The 19,962-nt window shown below is 37.6% G+C and overlaps 1 protein-coding gene across 2 annotated transcripts in view; it reads left to right on the plus strand.

The window, feature by feature from the left end:
* Positions 1-19,962, plus strand: part of ncor2 (nuclear receptor corepressor 2) — a 164,838-nt gene that overhangs the window by 109,300 nt on the left and 35,576 nt on the right. For both annotated transcript variants that reach the window (XM_038296411.1, XM_038296420.1), the window contains exons 18-23: positions 3,460-3,602; positions 3,698-3,836; positions 9,139-9,568; positions 16,842-16,959; positions 17,446-17,704; positions 19,754-19,882. In XM_038296411.1, the coding sequence (XP_038152339.1) occupies positions 3,460-3,602; positions 3,698-3,836; positions 9,139-9,568; positions 16,842-16,959; positions 17,446-17,704; positions 19,754-19,882 (1,218 nt within the window). The remainder of the gene's footprint in view (positions 1-3,459; positions 3,603-3,697; positions 3,837-9,138; positions 9,569-16,841; positions 16,960-17,445; positions 17,705-19,753; positions 19,883-19,962) is intronic.

The following is a 19,962-nucleotide window of genomic DNA, read 5'->3' on the forward strand; positions in this document are numbered from 1 at the left end:
CGTGCCTGCTGGCAGAGTTAGGCAAGGGGCGGGACAGACTGACGGAAAGAGAGAGGGAGGGAGGGAAAAAAAGATAGGAGAGATCAGATGAGGGAGAGAAAGGCTGAGTGCAGAGCGCCGCCCCACAGTCCCACTTTCCTGTGGAAGTCTTCTCAGACGACCGCCATTGGGGGAGAGGCGCAGCACAGATCAGCGCAGCGGCACTCACCGGAGCGCTGGGAGGAAGAAAGGGAAATAAGAAGTAGGCTCGGAGCATGTGCCATTTCCAAGCATGTCAACCTGACACCGGCTCAAGTTTCCAGCCAGCTGGCAGGAGGAGCGCCGTGACCGAGCTGTTTTCATCTTCTCCGCTCTGGATCGGAAGGCCCAGCCCAAAAAGAGCTTCCAAGCGGGAGCTCTAAAGATCCAGGCTTCTGATAAGCGTCACTCGGGCGCTGAGCCACAAACAGACGACTGAAGTCAGACACAGGCATGTGACAGACAGGAACAACAACTTTCTGGCCGCACCAGGTGTTGATTGGACTTTCTTTGGGAGGGGCTAACGGAGATGGAGGGTTGTGATTGGGTGTAAAGCCACCACCTGTTTCAGTAAGCCTGCTCCTCATTGGATGTTTGTGCCATGTGTGCTCCTGCATCAGCTAAGTTTCTGAGTTAAGCAGAGCTGATTTGTATTGTGTGTTAATTCAACAATGTATGGCTTGCTGTCAGGGCTAAGCAGTCTTTCCCTCTGTGTAGGATCAACATCTCTTAGTGTTTTAGCTTTAATGCATGCTGCAGAGTTTGTCTCCCTCGGTTAAATATGCATATTTGGTCACTAATGGTGCCTCGGAGCATGTTGGGTAACGAGGTACTTATAGGGCAATGAAATCCCCCTCCCTCTTCTCCATTTGTGGGACGGCTGTAAAAAGGTTCATGTGTGTTTGTCACATGTTTTGGTCCTCATGGCGAGAATCAGAAAAACTAGCTTGATTTCTGCTCTATAGGCTGTTCTAGCAATGCCTGCTAGCAAAGAAACAGCTTTTTAATCTGAAGGATAATCTTCAGTAAGTGGCTGATATACATCAGAAACTCAGGCTTGAACACATGCTTGTTTTCAACATCAGTCCGTAGAAAAGCTTCAATATAAATGTTGACTTTAAGTAGTTTTTTTTTTTTCTTTTGCTCTATTCAAATTCCTCTGCTGACGGAATGGAAAAACATTTTATGGATTTATAAAGTTTTGTGCAGCAATGCACAGATAAGAATCTTGAGGACAATTTCTAATCCCTGGTTTTTGTTACTATCTAACCATTTGACACCTACGTTGGTTGATTTTGGTTTCTCTTTAAAGTTAATATAGTAACAAGATAACAAAACAGTTCAGAATATTCTGTAGGGGGATGTCACACTGGGTGTATAAAAGCGAGAGAAGGGTTGTACTAATTTAGAACAGATATAAAATGATTATGGAGCTGGCTTTATGGTCATATGCTGGGAGTGACTAGTGTGGAAACCGTACCTGCAGCAGATGGCTCTGTGATTGTATTCTAGAGCTGGGTTATCCAGCCCTGAAGAGGCCCTGCTAAAGCTATTTCTGCCGTTTGATCGAAGCGTGTTTGGGAAAATAATGCATCTGAGTTTTGCAGGACAGCAGCAGCCGAGCTGCAGTTCTTAAACCCCTGTCCTGGAAAATGTAGACCTTTACTTAAACTTAGAGATGTCCTAAAAATAGCCAACTTTTATTATAGTATCGAAATTATATACTTAGCAGCGATAAGTGTAGCCTTCCTGTTATCTCATCGACTCTCTCGTTCTTCTGTAGTCTGGATAAACTACAGACATGCAGAACGTCTCTTTATGCATTTGGAAATGGCTCATTTCTACTAAAAATATCCCATCTTGTTTCTTCTTTACTCAGTAACCACGTCCCCACTGAAGTGCGTTGTCTGTGTATCCTGTGGGCAGGTTCTGTGTCACTTTGCAACGTTCAGGTCTATGCAATACCATTTCAACCAGTTTTTTCTCATGACATTAAACTTTTTCATTAAGCATTTCATGAACCTTGAAGGTAAATAATGCAAAGATCATAAAAGGCCATCTGAAAAGTATTTTTACTCCAACCTCATTTACTGAGCTGTGATTTTTCTTTATACTCAACTTTGAATGTGACTCCAGATCCACTCGAACAAAGTTTTGTGACTTCCTGCTATTAGAGGTTATTTATTAGAGTTGCATAACCATTTTCCATGCCGTAAACTCTCAGAAGGACATAGACAGGGACTTTAAACCATCAGCTCTAGAAGCAAAATAACAGAAAAGTTAAAACCAGGTCAAACCAGGCGAGTCTTGTTGGAGTCCATCGATGTTTTGGAGTTTTTGGCTGGGTGTTCAAATGTTAAACTGATCCCCCCAACAGACGGCTTATCTCTGTTTAGTTTAGATACGCTTTTTAGCAAGCAAAAATAATGTGGGAGACTCTTGTTTTATTTATTTATTCCAAACAAGCAGTAGTCCAACATTTAGTTTAGCTGTTATTCATAATCTCATTGCCGATTTGCTTCATTTAGCGTCAGCGACTGTGGAAGCGAATTGTAAAAATCTGCCTTTCCCTCTCATGCAGCTTCCTCTAGCCTCACCAGCTCCATTAAGCGATGAGATGCAGGGACCTCTGAACCCCCTTAGCCAAGGTTATCCCAAGATGTGCTGGCTCTGTGCCTGTTAATAACACCCCCACCCCGACAACCTTTCAAGAATCTGTCCCGTTGCCAAGACCTGTCAGGCTGGCACAGGAAACAAGTGGGTGGTGTAAACTAAGCCTCTTACAACACACACAGTTAATGAGCTGCCTTTGGCTAGCTGCAGACTCTAGGAGAGGGGGGGGGTACTGGAGCAAAATTCTGCACGGTCTTTCTCACTGGGGCTTGCACGCTGTGACTGCTCGCCATAGCTCTTCTTTTAGCTGCTATAGAGCGGGATTGTTGATGTGTGTGCGTAAGGGGAGCTTGTGTGCTTCCTGACAGGTTGATCTATCACAGCTCGGGCCCAGCGGGTGCCTGTTGACTCTTGTGTAAGACACAATCATGTGCTTGGCTGGCTAAAGGACTTGGGTTTCTTGGAATTGGGTCACATCAAAGTCCGTTATAAATATGACACAAAGTCACCTGAGAGGGAAGAGTTACTGATGTGTCCGGCGTGAGTGATGGTCCACCTACCGCAGCGCGCCCTTATCGTTCACACTACGCTGTGTGTTTACGAGGTTTCAGCCAACTGCTCTTGATGCAGCTGATGTATTACATAAAACTAGTCCAGTGTGTGTTTTGAGCTTCTTGGTGGGATGGTTTTGCCTTTTGATGAAGATAATCTATTTGCTATAATTGGCTCCTTTAGCTGCTGTTCTTCACAGAATCGTGATAAAAGCCTTCTTTGCCATGTCTCTTTTTTTTATCGCCTACTAATTCCCATCACCCTTGTCGGTTCCAGGTCTTCTCCAGTATGGTAGAAATTGGTCCGCCATCTCCAAGATGGTGGGATCAAAAACCGTGTCACAGTGCAAAAACTTCTACTTCAATTACAAGAAGAGGCAGAAACTGGACGAGATTCTGCAGCAGCATAAAATGAAATCAGTAAGCGAGTCTTACCTGCTTCACATAATGCTGACGCTTGTGCTTTGCTGTGTCTCCTGGGCTTTCCTGTGAACCATGTTTGTGTTTTAACTCAGGAGAAAGAGCGAAAGGCCCGTCGGAGGGGAAAAGCCTCGCAGAACGAAGAGGCCAGCGCTCAGTATCCAGCGGAGGAGGAGGACAACGAAGGCTCAGGAGGCAGCTGCAATGAAGAGGAGGCTCCTGAAGATGGAGAAGGTATAGCAGTACTTTAGATTTGGAATATTAATGCTAAAATGTCATCCCAGTGCTAAAATGATGAAAAAAGAGGGTTGTGTTTAGTTGTAATCAAAAAAATCAAAGTTTCCTTACAAAATGCACATGTTTTGACTTCCTTCATTAGGGCAAAATAGAAAGGTATATTTCAATCCTCATTTAAAATAATAATGATAATGATTTATAATTGGCAAACTGCTGGGTGCATTAAGGTTTCCATTTTTTCTGGTCTCTTAGTGAGCTTTAACCATGCTCAGGACTGCGCACCAATCTAGCGTCTCTTAGCATTGATCCGGATCATTTTGTCGTAGCTAATCTGTAAACAGGTAGCATTAGCTCATCTCTAAAAGTTTACTACATCAGTGTTGGAGAAGCGGGAGCTTTACTGACCTTTTTAATTTTTTCTCAGACATCAGTGTCTAGGTGTTAGCTTGTAGCATTAGCACAGGTAGCACGAAGCAACCATAAGCATTTCTTTTCTCCCTCAGTCGGCCTGAAAGGGAAAGTTCCTTTGAAATATGCTTTTGTTGGCCTTGTCGGCTAAAAAGAGTCAAACATGTTTGTTTGTTTTAATGAACCCATCATGTCAGCTGAAGGTAACAGTTACAGCAGCAGCTTATTCTCTTAGTCTGTTAGCATTGTAGGAGGGTACTGACTGTCTCTGATATCACAGCGCTGCTGCATGAAGAGGTCTGAAAATGTGACCAATCTCAGTCAGGCTCTTTAAATAATTAGTTTTGCTATCAAATATTTTGGAAAAAAAAACCCAACAAAAATGTTATCATAAACTAAAGACCGTTGATCTCAGTAGACCCCAAGTTAAACTCTTTCTGCTTTTACACTTCATTCTACGTATTTTTGATTTTTGCTAAGTTCATCATTGATTCTGTGATATCTGGGATCTTTCTGCTGCTTAATTCGACAAAAGCTTCATGCAAACTGTTCATCTGTCCTTCTCTGCCTTTACAGCAGGGTTCCTTTAGGTAAAGAGAAGCTGACAGCAGAAAAAACAAATCTTTGGAGATCCCCTTCCAACACTGCAGAGATGGCAGATTGTCTTCCGAATTAACAACTCGGAGACACTCAATTAAATGTGTTCAAGAACTCAGACTTGCTGAGTGTTGATTGCTAGTAAAGTTTAATTTACCAGCTAAACCTAGTGAGCACATCTCCGTGGGAACTTTATAGGCGTGCAATACATGTCAACTTTGGTTTATAGAAACATGCTCTATGTGGTGCGTTTCAGCAAAGTGGTGAATCCTTAGATCACATCCATCATTTTGGTTGGTTTTATGTTGCTCCTTTATTTTTTGGTGAAACTTATGGAAGCCCGTTTCCGCCACTCTGTAAAAAAATAAAAAATAAAAAAATCTCATTATAATGAAATAGTATCTCATTATATTGAGTTACTATCTCATTATAATAAGATATTATTTCATTATATTGAGTTAGCATCTCATTATATTGAGATATTTCATTATATTGAGTTAGCATCTCATTATATTGAGATATTTCATTATATTGAGATATTATTTCATTATATTTAGTTAGCATCTCATTATATTGAGTTAGCATCTCATTATATTGAGTTAGCATCTCATTATATTGAGTTAGCATCTCATTATATTGAGTTAGAATCTCATTATATTGAGTTAGCATCTCATTATATTGAGTTAGCATCTCATTATATTGAGTTAGAATCTCATTATATTGAGTTACTATCTCATTATAATAAGATATTATTTCATTATATTGAGTTAGCATCTCATTATATTGAGTTAGCATCTCATTATATTGAGTTAGCATCTTATTATATTGAGTTACTATCTCATTATAATAAGATATTATTTCATTATATTGAGTTAGCATCTCATTATAATAAGATATTATTTCATTATATTGAGTTAGCATCTCATTATTTTGAGTTAGCATCTCATATTGAGTTACTATCTCATTATAATAAGATATTATTTCATTATATTGAGTTAGCATCTCATTATATTGAGTTAGCATCTCATTATGTTGAGTTAGCATCTCATTATATTGAGTTACTATCTCATTATAATAAGATTTTATTTCATTATATTGAGTTAGCATCTCATTATTTTGAGTTAGCATCTCATATTGAGTTACTATCTCATTATATTGAGTTACTATCTCATTATAATAAGATATTATTTCATTATATTGAGTTAGCATCTCATTATATTGAGATATTATTTCATTATATTGAGTTAGCATCTCATTATATTGAGTTAGCATCTCATTATATTGAGTTAGCATCTTATTATATTGAGTTATTATCTCATTATAATAAGATATTATTTCATTATATTGAGTTAGCATCTCATTATATTGAGTTAGCATCTCATTATTTTGAGTTAGCATCTCATATTGAGTTACTATCTCATTATAATAAGATATTATTTCATTATATTGAGTTAGAATCTCATTATATTGAGTTAGCATCTCATTATATTGAGTTGCTATCTCATTATAAGATATTATTTCATTATATTGAGTTAGCATCTCATTATTTTGAGTTAGCATCTCATATTGAGTTACTATCTCATTATAATAAGATATTATTTCATTATATTGAGTTAGAATCTCATTATAATGAAATAGTATCTCATTATATTGAGTTACTATCTCATTATAAGATATTATTTCATTATATTGAGTTAGCATCTCATTATATTGAGTTAGCATCTCATTATATTGAGTTAGCATCTCATTATATTGAGATATTTCATTATATTGAGTTAGCATCTCATTATATTGAGATATTATTTCATTATATTTAGTTAGCATCTCATTATATTGAGTTAGCATCTCATTATATTGAGTTAGCATCTCATTATATTGAGTTACTATCTCATTATAATAAGATATTATTTCATTATATTGAGTTAGCATCTCATTATATTGAGATATTATTTCATTATATTGAGTTAGCATCTCATTATATTGAGTTAGCATCTTATTATATTGAGTTACTATCTCATTATAATAAGATATTATTTCATTATATTGAGTTAGCATCTCATTATATTGAGTTAGCATCTCATTATATTGAGTTAGCATCTCATTATATTGAGTTAGCATCTCATTATATTGAGTTAGCATCTCATTATATTGAGTTACTATCTCATTATAATAAGATTTTATTTCATTATATTGAGTTAGCATCTCATTATTTTGAGTTAGCATCTCATATTGAGTTACTATCTCATTATAATAAGATATTATTTCATTATATTGAGTTAGCATCTCATTATATTGAGTTAGCATCTCATTATGTTGAGTTAGCATCTCATTATATTGAGTTACTATCTCATTATATTGAGTTAGCATCTCATTATAATAAGATATTATTTCATTATATTGAGTTAGCATCTCATTATTTTGAGTTAGCATCTCATTATATTGAGTTACTATCTCATTATAATAAGATATTATTTCATTATATTGAGTTAGCATCTCATTATATTGAGATATTATTTCATTATATTGAGTTAGCATCTCATTATATTGAGATATTATTTCATTATATTGAGTTAGCATCTCATTATATTGAGTTAGCATCTTATTATATTGAGTTACTATCTCATTATAATAAGATATTATTTCATTATATTGAGTTAGCATCTCATTATATTGAGTTAGCATCTCATTATATTGAGTTACTATCTCATTATAATAAGATTTTATTTCATTATATTGAGTTAGCATCTCATTATTTTGAGTTAGCATCTCGTATTGAGTTACTATCTCATTATAATAAGATATTATTTCATTATATTGAGTTAGCATCTCATTATATTGAGTTAGCATCTCATTATGTTGAGTTAGCATCTCATTATATTGAGTTACTATCTCATTATAAGATATTATTTCATTATATTGAGTTAGCATCTCATTATTTTGAGTTAGCATCTCATATTGAGTTACTATCTCATTATAATAAGATATTATTTCATTATATTGAGTTAGAATCTCATTATAATGAAATAGTATCTCATTATATTGAGTTACTATCTCATTATAAGATATTATTTCATTATATTGAGTTAGCATCTCATTATATTGAGTTAGCATCTCATTATATTGAGTTAGCATCTCATTATATTGAGTTAGCATCTCATTATATTGAGATATTTCATTATATTGAGTTAGCATCTCATTATATTGAGATATTATTTCATTATATTGTGTTAGCATCTCATTATATTGAGTTAGCATCTTATTATATTGAGTTACTATCTCATTATAATAAGATATTATTTCATTATATTGAGTTAGCATCTCATTATATTGAGTTAGCATCTCATTATATTGAGTTAGCATCTCATTATATTGAGTTAGCATCTCATTATATTGAGTTACTATCTCATTATAATAAGATTTTATTTCATTATATTGAGTTAGCATCTCATTATTTTGAGTTAGCATCTCATATTGAGTTACTATCTCATTATAATAAGATATTATTTCATTATATTGAGTTAGCATCTCATTATATTGAGTTAGCATCTCATTATGTTGAGTTAGCATCTCATTATGTTGAGTTACTATCTCATTATATTGAGTTACTATCTCATTATAATAAGATATTATTTCATTATATTGAGTTAGCATCTCATTATAATAAGATATTATTTCATTATATTGAGTTAGCATCTCATTATTTTGAGTTAGCATCTCATATTGAGTTACTATCTCATTATAATAAGATATTATTTCATTATATTGAGTTAGAATCTCATTATATTGAGTTAGCATCTCATTATATTGAGTTGCTATCTCATTATAAGATATTATTTCATTATATTGAGTTAGCATCTCATTATTTTGAGTTAGCATCTCATTATTTTGAGTTAGCATCTCATATTGAGTTACTATCTCATTATAATAAGATATTATTTCATTATATTGAGTTAGCATCTCATTATATTGAGTTAGCATCTCATTATATTGAGTTACTATCTCATTATAAGATATTATTTCATTATATTGAGTTAGCATCTCATTATATTGAGTTAGCATCTCATTATATTGAGTTAGTATCTCATTATTTTCAGTTACTATCTCATTATAATGAGATAATTTTTTTTTATTTTTCACAGAGATGCGGAAACGGGCTTCCATAGAAACCTGTTTATTTAGAAAACTGGTTTTGTTAAATATCTGGTCTAGCTGATGGAGAAGAATTAAGGTCAGTGGGACAAAAGAATGATTATCAGTGTAGATCCTGATCCGTAGATATTTTTGCATCTCTCAGGTGGTGCAAACAACAGCTCGGACACAGAGAGCCTGCCCTCGCCACACTCCTCTGAGGACAGCAAGGCTAAAGAGGAAGGGACCAGCAGGCCAAAGGGCAGCTCCAACCCTGAGGAGAGGGAGGACAATCAGCCAGGAACAGGTCAGCCTGGGGAGGAGAAGCCTCCTGTCAAGGAAGAGGCTGAATCGGCTATAAAGCAGGAGATAAAGACAGAAACAGGGGAGCCCAACAAAGAAGAGCCACAGTCGGTACCAACAAACGATGCCGCGGATAAAAAACCTCCAAGAGTGGAGAAGGAGGAAGCTAAAACCTCCACGAAGAGCTCAAAAAAGGAGCACGTGACCAAAGCAGGTCCACATGGGGACAGCGACTCCAGCGCCACTTGCAGTGCTGATGAGGCGGAGGAGACGGATAATGCAGATAAGAAAAGGTGAGTCGTTTCTGATGTTTTAAGAAGATGGATCGGATAACACTTGAAATTCTGGCGGCTGATTTGACACATGTCTCTCTGGGTGTCCTGCTCCTTTGGTCTACCGCAGCAAACACCAGCAAACAAAGCAGTGAGGGTTTTGAAGAGGTATTAGTTGCCTAGGTACACTGTAAGGCAGGGAAACCATATTTGTCCAGCCACTTGTATGTGTGCCACAGGTTGCTGCTTTCCATCAGCCAAGGATTTTATTTCCACTTCGAATGAATGAAAAATATATTTACCGTGATGTATGATGTGTGTGTGCTGTGGGGGGGTATGAGTCTGTGAATGAGGCCAGAACAAATGGGTGTCAAAGTTCGTGGGAGGAATGATTAGTCCTGTTAACGCCGTGTTTGTTCACTTTTTCTTTTTTGTTTTTTTTCCATGACAGCAGACTGCGTGTACTGGCAGAGCTGAGGGAAATGTTGCCCTCTCTGCCAAAGCAAACAATAGAACGGGGGGGGAATATGTGTGTGTGGATGTGTGTGTTTGCCTTAGTAATCTTGTGCTGTGTGCTTCAAAGTGTGTCTTTGAGTCAGAGTTTGTTGTGTTTTTAGCATGTGTTGTACACACGCGAGTTATTCTTGTACATCTTCGCCACGGTCTTGCGTTGCATACCTTAGTTACCGCTGTGGGATGAGTATTGAGTAGGATTTTAGCGCCATATGAAGCCTATCAGAGCCAGAGCAAGTTGTTTACATGCTCCTAATAATTTCTGGATTATTATCTTATTGTTCATTTATTTGGACCCTTCTTGATAATAAAGTTAAAAACCATAACTTACAGGTGCTGGTCATAAAATTAGAATATCATGAAAAAGTAGATTGATTTCAGTAATTCCATTTAAAAAGTGAAACTTGTATATTATATTCATACATTACATACAAACTCATATATTTCAGATGTTTATTTTGTTTAATTTTGATGATTACAAATGACAACAAATGAAAATCTCAAATTCATCATATCAGAAAATTAGAATATTACTGAAGACCAATAAAAACAAAGGATTTATAGAAATGTTGGCCAACTGAAAAGTATGAACATGAAAAGTATGAGCATGTACAGCACTCAGTATTTAGTTGGGCCTCCTTTGGCCTGTATTACTGCAGCAATGCGGCGTGGCATGGAGTCGATCAGTCTGTGGCACTGCTCAGGTGTTATGATAGCCCAGGTTGCTCTAATAGTGGCTTTTAGCTCTTCTGAATTGTTGGGTCTGGTGTATTGCATCTTCTTCTTCACAATACCCCATAGATTTTCTATGGGGTTAAGGTCAGGAGAGTTTGCTGGCCAATTAAGAACAGGGATACCATGGTCCTTCAACCAGGTACTGGTAGCTTTGGCACTGTGTGCAGGTGCCAAGTCCTGTTGGAAAATGAAATCTGCATCTCCAAAAAGTTGGTCAGCTGCAGGAAGCATGAAGTGCTCTAAAACTTCCTGGTATGTGGCTGCGTTGACCCTGGACCTCAGAAAACACAATGGACCAACACCAGCAGATGACATGGCACCCCAAACCATCACTGACTGTGGAAACTTTACACTGGACTTCAAGCAACGTGGATGAAGTGCCTCTCTTCTTTTCCTCCAGACTCTGGGACCTTGATTTCCAAAGGAAATGCAAAATTTACTTTCATCAGAGAACATGACTTTGGACCACTCACCAGCAGTCCAGTCCTGTTTCTCTTTAGACGCTTCTGACGCTGTCTGTGGTTCAAGAGTGGCTTGACACAAGGAATGCGACAGCAGAAACCCATGTCTTTCATACGTCTGTGTGTGGTGGTTCTTGAAGCACTCACTCCAGCTGCAGTCCACTCTTTGTGAATCTCCCCCACATTTTTGAAGGGGTTTTGTTTCACAATCCTCTCCAGGGTGCGGTTATCTCTCTTGCTTGTACACTTTTTTCGACCACATCTTTTCCTTCCCTTCGCCTCTCTATTAATGTGCTTGGACACTGAGCTCTGTGAACAGCCAGCCTCTTTAGCGATGACCTTTTGTGTCTTGCCCTCCTTGTGCAAGGTGTCGATGGTCGTCTTTTGGACAACTGTCAAGTCAGCAGTCTTCCCCATGATTGTGTAGCCTATAGAACTAGACTGAAAGACCATTTAAAGGCTTTTGCAGGTGGTTTGAGTTAATTAGCTGATTAGAGTGTGGCACCAGGGGCCATCAATTTTGAACCTTTTCACAATATTCTAATTTTCTGATATGATGAATTTGAGATTTTCATTTGTTGTCATTTGTAATCATCAAAATTAAACAAAATAAACATCTGAAATATGAGTTTGTATGTAATGTATGAATATAATATACAAGTTTCACTTTTTAAATGGAATTACTGAAATCAATCTACTTTTTCATGATATTCTAATTTTATGACCAGCACCTGTATCTCGGCTTGTATGGTTCTAGTGTAGTTCTGGCTGAATGGATCTTGATCTGGCCCATAATTATTATTGTATTCATTCCATTTCTGAATACAAATATTGGTCAGAAATGACAGCTGATTAAACAGTTGGGGTTTTTAAAGCTGTTTTGTTTTCATCCATTTGTAAACCATCAATGTGTTGATTATATTTTATTACAATTTGTGGCTTAAAAAACATTTTAACTCTGGGAGAAAAAAAGCATTTATGGATGGATGGATGGATGGATTTATTTATTTAGATCCAGGTGAAGCCAAACAATATTTACAGACTAAGATTTTTTCCTTTTAAATTCTAAAAAGCTCATATCTTTTAGCTTAATTACTGTTCCGAGTGGGTTGATCTTTCAGCAGAGGGACCTTCTTGGAGTCTAAATACTAGTTAAAGTCGTAGGGTAATCATATTTATATGTCAAATCATTCTGGCTTAAACATGTAAATGAATGTACTCTTTATCAGACTATATTGTGCCAAAATTTAGAAAATTTCTATATATATATATATATATATAAAAAATCCTGTCTTAAAATCAGTTTTTTTATTTTTATTTATTTAATGCAGGTCAGTTAGTTATAGATCAGCCTGAAAGTCCTAAATTCAGCCAATCATGTCAACGGTCATCTGTCAATCTTTTTTTTTGGTCATAGCATCTTGATTCACATGTCGCAGCTAATATACGCTACGGTTTAAATAAGAAATCAGAATTATTTCCTTTCCCATTGAGTTCCGTCCCAGTGTTCACGGGGATGGACGTCTGTGTCTTCGGCAGGCATAGAGCTAACAGAACTGGCAGCGTTGTGAGGCAAGGGCTCAAACATGTACGGCTGAAAGCCTTCTACACCAAACCAAGCTTCTGCCGCCCTGGCGTCCTCTTCCACAACATCTTCGTCCCCGCTTTCCTCCTCTAAATAAAAAATGGATGACGGAGGAGACTCATCCACGACCTCCGACACTAAACTCTCCTCCTCTTGCATGTTTCCTCTGTCCATAGCGTTCCTTGACAGTGTCGTTTCTAAGTCACCAATTTAGTGCTACTTGGTCCCAATGGAATTTCCCATTGGGAACCTACTAGCACTAAGTTGCTAACTGGTTAGCAAGATGCTTCGGAGACACCGGCTACAACCAAACATGCTTCCGAACCTACCGCCACAACAATCCAGCCCCCTTGATAATCGACTAATCACATTCACTTTATTTGCTCGTGTAAAGACGTGCACCACCCGGGAGAATTTGGAAATGCAATGATAGGAATGGCTGCTTCCATACGAATTTAACGATTCAACATTTCAACATTACAGCCCAAATCTGTTATCATACTGCAACTGAAGCAACCTGTCTAGTCTGTGGGGTTTTTAAGGTGGAAAATGATGATAAAATAGTCTAAAAGGTTCCCAGTCAACAGAAATGATTACCAGAGCTGCATGTTTTCCATCCTCTCTGCTGCCATCATTCATAGGCAGAGACCATACTTCACTCTATGTAAATTAAATCCTGTATATAACATGGGGAAACAAAGTCATAAATATATGGTTATGTCTTATTGTTCTTCAATTTTTATTTGTGACTATAGCCATTAGCATCACTGCGTATAACAGCTGTCCCTCTGTGAATAGCTAATAAATATGAATATTTTCTACCTGGCTTAAAAGCCTTGCAACATTTGTGAATCCTTCGTTTCCATAAGGGATGAAAGTACAGCAGCTTGTTCAATCGATTTATTTCTGTGGTTTACAGAAGCTCTCATCTCCCCAGTAGAGCTGCAACGGTTGCCTGGAGTTACCTCCTAAATTCTTGCTACTGCAACAGTTTGACAGTTTTCCCCTCTTTACTCGTTGGTACAACAGAAATAAGAAATAGCTGTTTGTTTCCTAAAGTCATGCTGACATACTGGCAGTCCTCTAAACAGCAGCTGGACTAAACACCCCCCCCCCCCCCCCCCTTAAAGCTTATGTCTCAGCTTTAAGTAATCAGGCAGGTTTGACCAAAAAATACGTAGTTATATATTTATCCATTTAAAATCTCTGATGATATTAAATCCTTTCTCTATTGATAATTTACATCAGCATTTCTAAATACACATTTGGAGTATACTCCATAAATTGCAGGATCTTCTTTACTTTATCTTTGCCAGAAGATTTAAACTTTAAAAGCCTTGCCCTCATAATTTGGAAGTTAATTTATTTATAAAGAAAATATAAATGCTGCTTAAGCTAATTCAAATGAAATTAAAAGTAAAATAAGTAGCCAACCTTATCACTGTCTGTAACCTACTAACACGGTAAGGAAAGCATCAGATGAGCTACCTGAGAAACTAATATTACGTTTCCCCACTTTAAAACCAAACAAACATGGTCGCTCATCCTGCTGATCAGCTCTGTTCACTGCCATCGATGACTCCAATCCCGGCGCATGCGCGCTTCATTTGCAGTCTGGACGCTGAGGGTAAACATCCTGCTGTTCTGACTGCAGCGCTGAGAGGGACTCCTGCTGGAGAGGGAGAACGGGGTTGGGATGGGGGAGGCGCCCCACGGCAGCAGCTGCCAACGGCGGCGGATGAAGCATTAATCGCGTGACACAACTAATCGATGATGAAATTCATTGCCAACGCTTTTAAAAGTCGATTTTTATCGATTTTATCGATTCGTTGTTGCAGCCATAATATATATATATATATATATATATATATATATATATATATATATATATATATATATATATAGTTTTTTTTACAGTTTTACTTTTTTCAGTTTCTTTTTTTCAAATTTCTTTTTTCCAGATAATTTTTCAAACTGCATTCTTTTAAATTTTATTCGACAATAACATTCTCTGCACCTCAAGACCAATAAAAACAGTCACTCTTGAGGCGCACATTGACCAATGAAAATGTTTTTGTTAACGTCGTTGCAGACGATACAAATGCATCTTCACTCCTCATTCTAGAGCAGGGGTCGCAATCTATGGTTCCAGAGCTGCAAGTGGCTCTTTAGACACTGAACAAAGGCTCTTCATCACTTCTTAAAAAATAAATAAAAAATGCGTGTTTTAGCATTTTCTCCACTGTCCACACGAAGTCAAACCCTGGCCTAAACGCACAAATTTTTCACCAAACCAGCCTCTCATCCACACGAAGCCGGCGTTTCGGGGGTCTGTAAACGGTCTTTTTTTTTTATTCAGCCTTCAGAGTGGGAAGATTTTGAAACGCCGTTTTCGCGTTTCCATCTTTAAGCTCTAACAGCATTTTTTTTTTTTTTACACGCATGCGTCATAGCGTCGCCTCTAAACACGCATGCGCGACACAGTATCACAACAACAATGGCGCCGTACTGTGTTGAATGGTTGCTGCTCATGCTACTCACCCTGCTGTCGGGCTTACAACAGAATCTTCTTCTTCTGGAATATCTCCAGGAAGAACAGAGCAATATCGACGACATAGTTCAGCACCTGAATTTGACTGAACCACGAAAATGGACCCGCAGGGCACCATGTATAAATATTAGTGCGCATGCCCAACATTTCGTCGCCTATTTTTACTTTGGCACCACAGCGCCACTTACAGGCCTGGCATACATTTTGCAGCGTTTTCATGTATTCGTGTGGACGATCACATTTATTTTACGTCTCCGTTTTTACGACAAACGTTCTGGAAAATATTAGCGTTTCGTGTTGACGGGGCCTTATTGTATTCAATTTCATAAAACGGAAATATTTTTTAAGTAGAAAAACTTTTTTCAACATGATTTCCAAAAAATATCAGCAGCCCATTGAAAAATGCATTTATTCTGGTTTGGCAAGTTTTTTCGGCTTTAATTTAAAACCTAAAATTTTAAATGGTACAATGATGTTCAAAAAGGACAAATCTGGGGCGCGCTTTGGTGGTGCAGTGGTTAGTGCACCCGACCCATGCATGGAGGCCTTATTAGTCCTCGACTCGGGCGACCCGGGTTTGAATCTGGCCTGTGGTCCTTTTCCGCAGGTCTCTCCTCCTCTCTCATACCCCTTTCCTGTCAGCCTACTATCCGTAAAAACAAACCACTAGTGCAGTAAAAACAAACAAACAAACAAAAATTCTTTTGAGGTTCATATTTCCTGAAATCTTTTTCTTTATGTAAAAAAAAAAAAAAATTAAAAAAATCATGCAATATTTTGTGGCTCTAAACGAGTTTTATTCACTAGATACAAGTTGAAAATGGCTCTTTGGTCTGTAAAGGTTGCAGACCCCTGCTCTATAGGATATCCCACCCCAGAAGTGAACAGGATGTCTATTTGAAAAGAATGCACTTTGTAAAACTAAGTCTGAAAAAGATAAGAAATAAAGTAAATACAATTTGATATAAGAAAAGAATGAAATATGAAAAAAGTGTAAAAAAATATTAAATATTTAAAAAAAAAACTGCAACGTTTTTCTCAAAGCCTTTTTTGATCCAAGAAGTTTTTCAAAGTTTTGATTTCTAGATTTCTTACATTTTTCTTTAAATTTTAATTTTTCTGTTTGCAACAATAATGGAACATAATTCCCTCCATAGAATTCCCTCTGACCCAAACTTAGGCTGAGAGTAGAATCCATTAATACTTTGCTACATCAGAGTACATATAAACTTCATTATTTGAAACTCGGAGCAAACTCTTCTATCATGGTGCTTGGATTCACCAAAGCCTTTATTCCTAATTTGGCTTCAGACGTCCAAAACAAACAGCATCAGGCACTTTGTGGACATTTTAAACGATGATGGTCGTCATCTGTTTGCATGCACAGTAAACAGGAAACGTTGGATCCTCCGTCAGCCTCCTATTACTTTCTGTCTGTGCGTTTTACAGGATGACGTCTCCACGGCCCAGCCTGCTCAACTTCTCCCACGATGGGGTCATCTCGTCTCTGCAGAAGCCCATGGATCTGAAGCAGCTCAAACAGAGGGCTGCAGCTATCCCGCCTATTGTGAGTTGGTCTTCAGAGTTCTAGTGTGTATTTTCGTTTTATGTGCATGAACAGATGAGAGACTGTTGGTAAATCTCAGCCTTTGCTGCTTTGGGGTAGAAAAAAAAGAAGCTTTGACACAGGTTGTGTTCTGTAACTAAAAACAGCTCACTTCATCTCTGCAGTCATATCTGCTCTGTCCCCATTTCTAAACTAAAAGTGAAAAAAAAAATGGGACAGCAGGTGAAAATGTGAAGTCATATTTGTTTAAGATAAGGCAGCCAGATGGGCGATGATGGAGTAGATTACTTTGTGGAGCAGAAAGAAGATGCCAAGGATTAGGGAAACTTTAGCTCGTCAAGAAATAAGAGCTGAGTTTTTTTCCTATCGTGTTGATCAGATACTGTAAGCAGCCCCACCATATGGCAGCGCTCGCTAGGAGCTGGCTTGTGTTATGTGACTGGCATGTATGTAACTGTCTTGTTTCTGTGTTTCGGTTATGTGAAGATGCCAGAGGCCTCTGTGCAGGGCACGCAGCGGAGTGAGAGTGGGAAAGCAGCGCAGCCCCCCCACGCCTGGGCACTGTACCAGGAGCAGATCACCATGGCTCATGGGGAGTCCTCTCAGGAAGTCAAACAGCAGCAGCCTTCAGGCCAGGCAGGCAAACAGCAGCCTTATACCCCTCAGGCAGACCGAGAGCAAGAAGGTCTCCTCACCAGCAGCCCTCTGGTTCGCCCTCGAAGCCCCTCCGCCAGCCAAAAAGACGGTACAAAAAACCAAGCATTGCATTTCCATTATATTTTTAGAATGAACATTATTAATCATCTGCTCCAATTGGGCTGTGATGTGAGATTCTTATAGTATATATTTATATTTATTTTTTTTAATGGTTTTTATTCTGTGTTTTGATTTTGTTTCTGCAGTTGTTTTTAATTTTCGTACGGTGACCTTGAGTGTCCACAAAGGCGGCTTTTAAATAAAATGTTATATTATTAGTATGTTAACCTTGTAGGAAAGCAGCAGAGGTTCACACTGTCGACATGGAAAAACTGGCAAACAAAAATCTATAGCATTATTTCCTACCTTTTTCTTTTTCAGAAGGCTTTAACTTTGGATAAAAAATGATGAAGAACCAATAGGAATATAATATAATATACAGTATCTACATTCATTTTTGTTGGTCTTTTAATGCCGAAACAGATTTTAGGATCAATTGGGATCAAAGAATAAATTATATTTATAATGGATCTTTATTTTTTTTCTCTGCTCTTTATTGTATTTAACTCCAAAAATCACTGTTGGCTGTTTTTTGTTTTTTTTTTTGTTTTTTGGGCATCTGTTCCTGTAACCAGCCTGCAGACAGTGCTTAACATACATGCTGCTCTTAAGTAAGAAAAGTGTTACCTTAAAGAAACAACTGCAACAAATCAATCATAGACAATTTTTCCTAAAGTAAATCTAATTTCCCACGATTTTACCAAATATGTAAGATAATTTTCCATTGGATTAAAATCATGTAATTATAACTCTATTATCTTATTTCAAGGTCATAATAATATAATTTTTGTTTGAAATATTAGGCATTTTTATCAGCTCAAATTAAGGGATGATAAACGTTATTTTAAGATGGTTTTACTTATTTTTAGTTTAGTTTTGTACTACTTGACTAAGGGTGGGATTTTTGTTTTTATGGAAATAGCATTTGCATTGCTTAGAGGTGTCTGTTATATGTAATGCCCTTATTTAAGCCAGCTTACTGGCAGTACACAGCAAAAGAATGTAGGACAATAATTCATGCAACAAGATTGCGCTGCATCTCAAAAAAAGGATTTTAAACTGATAAACTGAAAAAAGTGCTTATTTGAGGTATTCATACAGTCATTTATAAATGTGTAAAAATGCTTAATAGAGAATAACTAGGAAGTAGAGGAGTGTTAAAGTCCTGCTCCACATCCAGCTCTGTGGCATTTGAACTACTTTCACTAAGTAGGTCTTTTTCTAGAGGGTCTGACCTTGAGTTTGTTCTTCAGAGTTTAGGGTCTTTATCGATATCTGGGACGCTCCTGGACAAGGGGGCGTGATAAATGATCTGGTAGCACCGCTGACCCAGAAGGGAATATTGTTTTATTCATTTTACAGTGAGCTTGGCGGGAGTGGTTCTCTGATGCACGGTTCAGATAAATTAAAGCATTTAACTGTACAGAGCAGCTGCATAAGCAAAGTTTCTGCAGGCTTTTGCAAAAAAGTCTTTAGTATTTTCATCTTATGCAATTATGTATGTGAATTTCTTTTTAATTTGGAATCATCTGCAAAATTTTCACCTGTAAAATTGCAGCAACAGAAAGTGTGACTTTCTGACAGTGGGCGTTACAACACCCTCCAAGTTGTGTAACCCACATAGGCTGGGTTCCCAAAAACGGTGAAAACGTTCCTCAGCGTGCAATAAACACGCTGAATTCCCACGGCAGCCCAACAACACCAGTTAAACGACAAGAGCTTCTTTGGAAGTAAGCCGTTAAAACGTTTAACTCATGTAATGAGAGCTAATGTTAATAAATCTCTGCCTGACGCGCTGGTGTGTCACATGATCAGATTGAGTGTGTCTGATTGGCTATAAGCTGCTGTACTTGCTCCAGTGCTTGTTACATCGTTGACATTAGCAAAGATGTGTATAAATAAAATAAAAAGAAGAATTTTATCTAAAAGGGAAACTGGTTTCGGTCGTAGGACAGAAGGATGGACGGAGGACTTGTTGGATTAGTCATAGTTCTTGTTTTATGTTGGTTCTAACTTCCTGCATGTATTGATGTTGCAGAAAGGTCCCGGGCGTTTTCTCCACACAGTGACGCCAAGAAGCAGGTGCTGGCCGCTGATGACCTCAGAACCTCCACCTTGGGTCGCCCGGTTCTGTCGCCATTCTCTCAGCACATGCTCCACTTCAACAGTGAGGAACCTTCTCTGTTTTGCTCCTGTTACTTTCATCCATGTAAAGAACCACAGCTGAGATTTAATGAGGTTTGTTGT

Source organism: Cyprinodon tularosa, unplaced genomic scaffold (genome assembly GCF_016077235.1).
Source record: "Cyprinodon tularosa strain WSP-4 unplaced genomic scaffold, ASM1607723v1 ctg11, whole genome shotgun sequence".
NCBI classification, from domain to species: Eukaryota; Metazoa; Chordata; class Actinopteri; order Cyprinodontiformes; family Cyprinodontidae; genus Cyprinodon; species Cyprinodon tularosa.